The 6,000-nt window shown below is 42.5% G+C and overlaps 1 protein-coding gene across 1 annotated transcript in view; it reads left to right on the forward strand.

Moving 5' to 3' along the window:
* ADAMTSL1 (ADAMTS like 1) overlaps positions 1-5,328 on the forward strand; it is a 180,661-nt gene extending 175,333 nt beyond the window's left edge. Inside the window, 3 exon segments of the mRNA XM_034072780.1 lie at positions 1,980-2,089; positions 3,044-3,264; positions 4,754-5,328. Of these exon segments, the coding sequence (XP_033928671.1) occupies positions 1,980-2,089; positions 3,044-3,264; positions 4,754-4,860 (438 nt within the window). The 3' untranslated portion in view covers positions 4,861-5,328.
* Positions 5,329-6,000: the final 672 nt, after the last annotated feature.

Genomic DNA, 6,000 nt, shown 5'->3' on the forward strand with positions numbered 1-6,000 from the left:
TCAGGTAAAGATACAGAAGCAGGACTTCTTGCTTTTCAAGAAGAGGCTAAGTATTAATTACCCAGACTAATAACTGTAAGTCTCAACATACAGCAAGCTATCATGAAATATTTTGCCTCCTTTTCGAATAAGCATGTGTAAATTTGAAAACAATGGCAAATGCTATATCATTTTATTAGAGGTTAGAGTAATATGATAGTTTGTTAATAATAATCACATACATTCTATATTTGTTTGGGCTGATATGCACAACACATTGCACTGCATCAGGATCTTTTACAATGTTGGTATTAAAAAGTGTCTCCAGCTAGTAGAACTTGTTATGTTCACTACTTGAAAACAGCTTCATTTCACTCTTGCCTGTATATACTGGAAGTCTTTCCCATGAAAGGTGAATGAGTTATTGTATTATATTTATTAGTAAAGCTTGGAATTATCCTTTTACATGAAAGAAGCAAATTATTTAATTCCCTGTAGAATTCCAGGTAAGGACTGGATTATCCTTGGAAAAAGCCAGTTACATCATCCTTATTTTGTAGATCATTATGGATTAAATTGTTCCCCATGACAGCATAGTCATCTGAGACAATTAGAGAGGTCTGAATTAATTTGTTAGACCTAACAAATTGTAATATTTCTTCTTCCTAGCTTAAAAAAAAAATAAAAAGCCCCAAATGATTCTGTACAGCTCCGTCTCCAAGCCAGAAGACCGCTGTTTAACTACAGTTAGGAACATATCACTGACTCAATGGATCAATGACCTTGTAGTATCATAGGGTATCAGGTCTGTTTCTCAGGTTTACTGACCAACTTTCCCAGCTCACAGAGAAAATAAAGGGACTACATATCCTACCCCCACTTCTACAATGAATTCCTTTCCTTCATTTAATGTTAGTGTCATTTTGATCTCTGCTATGTAATCCCACATAATGTTGTACAGCTAGTGACTCAGGCTTGCTGGTGATGAAGGATATAGCCTTTGCAGATACAAAAGGACTCTACATACTCCAATGAAAGATATTTCCATCCACACTGTTTAATGAGGGGATTGACTAGGAGCATCTGGAAATCTGGCAGTAACTCTCTGACGGTAACTGCTTCAGTTGTCAGGGAGGGAAGAAGCATCAGCAGAAAGGAAGTACCATGTGAGGAGTGCATATGAAATCAGGCTCCCACTTAGGGAGGCAGAGGAAGATGTGTCAGCATCCTCCACCTGGCAAAAATTCCTTCCTCACACTGAAGTCCCTTTCTTCATCTCTCAGTCTGTTCTTGAATATAATTTCCAGACACATAGAAAACAAAAAAAAAAAACAGAAAAAAAACACAAGAACTTTTTCTTAACAGTTGATACAATTTTAAAAGGACACAAGTACATGCTTCATACCTATAGCTAATTATCATTTAATTGAAGCAGAGGATTAGAAGAGTTAAACAGTATCATGTGCTTGATAAGCTTGAATAGGTTAGGGTGACCTCAGTACTGTAGCAACCTTGCAGATCTGCTGTGTTTGTCATGCTTGCTGCTTTTGATTATTGTCCTGCAATGCTTTTAAATTATTAAATGTAATGGAATATGACCTTGGTTCAGAGTGTTCTTAGTTATTAACTTTTTGCCCATAAATTGTGATAGTACAAGCTGCAAAATACACAATAAAAGGAATGCATTGAGATTTCCTATATGAATCATAGCCTCTTGGCTAATGACATGGAAGTATTTTATCTGTCCTAACAGATGTATTTAAGATTGAATTATTGAAGAGAGGTAATGAGTCTACAGAGCAGATCTAGAAATGCAATTTTAATGCTGCTGGAAGAGAGTGAGGTGGGGCAGAAGATGGGTGCTCAGCTTTCAAAGCCTGCAGAGTTGCAGGAAGTGTTCCAAAGCTCAATGGCAGTACTCAATTTATTTCAAGCAGTCTCACAAAAGGGGAACATGTGCTGCCTTTTACCTCCCTTAAGTGATTTTTCTGTTTTCTTAGTGTAACAGGCCTTGCATTGGACCACGACTGGCTGTACAGCACAGACAGGTGTTTTGCCAGACCAAAGATGGGACTTCTCTGTCATCTGATCAATGCAGTTCCTTACCAAGGTAGGATGGGAATCCCTTATGTCTGAAACCACTATCCTTTGCAGAGATGTTGGATGAACTAGTGGCTTAACTGGCAACTTTTGGGTTTCCCTCATGGAACAAAGAGGTCATGCTGCAACCCATACAGTTACATGGTATGAATCTCACCAGGCTTAACCCTAGGCTTCACTATTTGTTCCTACAAGCCCCAGAAAAAAAAACACTAGTTGGCCAGCAAGTGGAAAGTCTTCTACGCATGCTAAATCCTAACTGAAAGGTTGTGCTCTGTCTTCTTAAGCTGCCATTCTTCTTCTCGCTTATTTAAACAAACACTGTAATAGGGAACAAACAGACTCCACAGCTTTTGTTTTCCTGAAGATAAACTCCACAGTCAATATTGTAAAGATATATTTACATATAGCTCATGCCTGATCATGACTGAAAATTAATAGAATTGGCTCTTTAGCTCCCAGTCATGTATTTTCATTAGCTGTGTGAAAAACAGGTGGGAACTACGTATGCCTATGCATCATCAGCTAGATGGCATAGAAGGAAAAAAGAGGGTTTCAGAGAACTGGTTTTGTTCCCACTGGCTGCAAAGCCATGAAAAGGTTACAAAGCCCTTCTGGGTCTTACTGATCACCACTTTACTCATTGCGTCTTTTCAGTGGTTTAGCGCTTCATGGAGAGGACATTTCAGCCAAATCCTTAAACAGTTCAGATGGTCATTTAACTCCATTAGTGCTAGATATGCCTGCTGAGGGTATGGTCCTTGACTGCAGTTACAAACTGCTTTTCAGAGCACTGGAGTTACCCTCACCCCATGAAGACCTGACCCATATGGTACTCTGAGTGAATTACTTCTGTGATAGGCAAGGTTTGCTGCCCCCAGAACTTCCATGGCACCTGGAGCAGTGCGCATTTGCTCCCTGAGCAGCATGGTGACAGTCCATCCCTCTCTCCCCCTGCCCATAGGCCGTTGAGCACCCAGAACTGCTGGACCGACCTCTGTGGTGTGTACTGGAGGGTCAGTCTGTGGACTGTCTGCACAGCTACATGCGGAAACTACGGCTTCCAGTCCCGGCGTGTCGACTGTGTGCATATCCGCACCAACAAACCCATGATGGAGCATCACTGCTCTTGGAGGCCACGACCAGCCAACTGGCAGCGCTGCAACATCACACCGTGTGAAAACGGTACATTGCTGAGAGGAGGGGAGCCACTGCAGCAAGGAGGGAGGAAAGAAGGCAGAGCCATCTCTCAGAAATGCAGCAGTGGACCTGTAGCTGGGCATCCTGCGGTACCTCCACCCCAAATGTGCATAATGCAGTGTCCAAAACTCAATGCCCAGCAGGGAATGGTGCCTATTGTGGTTTGTTGGTGATGGTGCTAGTGCTGTGATTACATCCCCTTGCTAGTAGTGTGTGCAATGGCTGGTGCAGTCTTAACTTTCCATTGATGGTACAGACAGAAAGAAATGCATGAATCACAGACAGGCTGCTGGCTATAGCTAAAATACATTAAGTCTAAACCCAATGGCTGGGTTGATTATGGGAATTCCTGGAGTTGAGGCTGCTTGCTTTCAGCAACTAACTGGGCCTGCCAAAGACTAGATAAGTTACAGGTATTTTTTTTAAGGCAAAAAAGGACAGATAGTGTGCCTGTTTGGAAGCTATGCCCACTATGGCAGCATCTGCTCGGGAAACACCAGACAGCACAAGTTTAAACTGCTATCTTCTCATTTGCCCTGTCTTCCACTTCACTGTCTGATTTTGATAGGCAGATCCCATCCTCAAGCACACAAGACAGCTGCGGTGCAGTCATCACAGAAATAGCAGCAGAACCCGCCTGTGCATGCCTGCAGCCACGCTAACTCTGAGGCTCCATCTCAGTAGAGACAAAGCAGACTTTACATGTCCAAATGTGTGAGCTGAGTTTGGGGTGCCCTAATGGAAGTGGAAGGGCTTACAAATACCAAACATGACCCTTGCTGTCACTGCAGCCTCTTCCTGCTATGTATAAATGTCCTGTGATGATCCCCTTTCCAGCCTTAGCATGGGAAGTAGGACTACCTAAGGCAACAACAGCCACAAGGTCTTGCAGGGGTGATGGACTGTTTTCCAGACTGGAGCTCCAAAGCAGGAGGCTGTGGGCCTCCAAAATTGTTGAAATAATACCAGGACCAAAGTCCTAGGGGAGCTCAGAAAGTGTGTGAACATCCCCCTCCCAAGCTGTGCTCTGGAATGCACTTGTAGCAAACACACAACACCTGCTCAGCTGAGGTAAGACTCCCACACACTGTTTCTTCAAGTGTAAAAGGCTGGCCAAAGTGCCTTTGAGCTACTCCATTTAGCTGGGTTTCCAGTTTTATTTACTACTACTTCTCTGGTCTAACAACTGTTCTAAAGCCTCCCTAGAATGCTGGTAAGTAACAAACTGACAGTGTTAGAGAAGCCTCAGAAGCCCTCCCCATGTCTCTGAAAGCAAAGGCTTGCACCACATTCTCCTTTGAGCCTTTGGCTGCTTGAAGTCCTGCTCAGCAAGTGAAATTCATGCTCATAGTGAGACCTCCCAACACAAAGCTGTCTTGGTGCTCCTCTCAGCCACCCCAGGAAATGTTTTCAGTAAGAAATCTTTCTTTCATTGTTTCATCACCATTTCTCCTTTTTGTTTCCCCTTTGGCAGTGGAGTGCAGAGACACCACAAGGTACTGCGAGAAAGTGAAGCAGCTCAAACTCTGCCAGCTCACCCAGTTCAAGTCACGTTGCTGTGGGACTTGTGGAAAAGCTTAAGACAAAAGCAGTGGAAATGGAGGAACAAGGGGATCACAGACTTTGCTTCAATGATGCAAGGACTTTTACAGAAAGTATAAATGGAATGGAATTCTTTTTTTTTTCATTGTATTTATTTATTTCCCTAAAAGAAAAAGTAAAAAGCAAAGAAAGAAAGAGAAGAAAACCTTTTACCAAATTATTGTTCACAAGTTTTCCCTTTTATGAATCTGGGAAACCCTGCAGTGAAACATGATCATGAGGGTAGACCACAAAGAGTCAGCAAGCCCCACACCACCAGCAATGGGCCTGAGAGAAGTGGGGCTACCCCATAATCCATGTACATGCCTGGAGAAACACTAGCAGACAGATGGGGAAATGGATCAGTATAAAAACTTCACATTGGATCACCACAATATGAATCAGATGCCCAAACAGCTAGACAGGTCATGGGCTACTGCAGGGGAAAAAAAAAAAAAGAAAAAAAAAGGCAAAACTAAACATTGAACTATGAGCTATATAGATACTTCATCTATCTTAGATACTTCATCTATCTTAGATGACTCTGAGAGCATAAGCATATGATTTTGCTTTATAAATCTGTTACAGATGAGATCAGATTCCTTTCTGTCTTTCTAAATCCCTTTCTCCTTCTCATGCCAGGCCTTCAAACTTTTTCAGTGGGAGATCCCGGTATCTTTGAGGATCTGGTGCCTGGGGAAGTTAAAAGCAGTGTGTAATGTGAGCCTGAAGTACACCAGGTGGTGCATGCGAGGGAGGATTAGGGATAGGAGGGTTGCCCTCAGCACAGAGGTGAGGTAATGGTGATAATTATAGGAGATAAAGTATGATCTACTATTGGCAGACTGTAGTACAAACCTGCAAATGCTGTCCTGTAGAGAGCACACGTAGGAAAGATAGAAATTGTCTGTGGTAACAGGAGCTACTTCGCCTACTGCATCCTACTAACACTTGAAAAGAGAGGAGTACTAGTTCCCAGTGTTCAGATGCTTTCAAACCTCGGGTTTTGGAAAGGTTTCATGCTAACATGACATTTCTCTCTTCTGGCAGACAAGCAAGCATAGGAAAGAAGTAGAAAAGAGATGTATTCTGATTCCTTGCCATTCTTCCTGCTCAGTAGAAACAGAACGGATTCATCAT

This window comes from Melopsittacus undulatus, chromosome Z (genome assembly GCF_012275295.1).
Source record: "Melopsittacus undulatus isolate bMelUnd1 chromosome Z, bMelUnd1.mat.Z, whole genome shotgun sequence".
Classification (NCBI taxonomy): domain Eukaryota; kingdom Metazoa; phylum Chordata; class Aves; order Psittaciformes; family Psittaculidae; genus Melopsittacus; species Melopsittacus undulatus.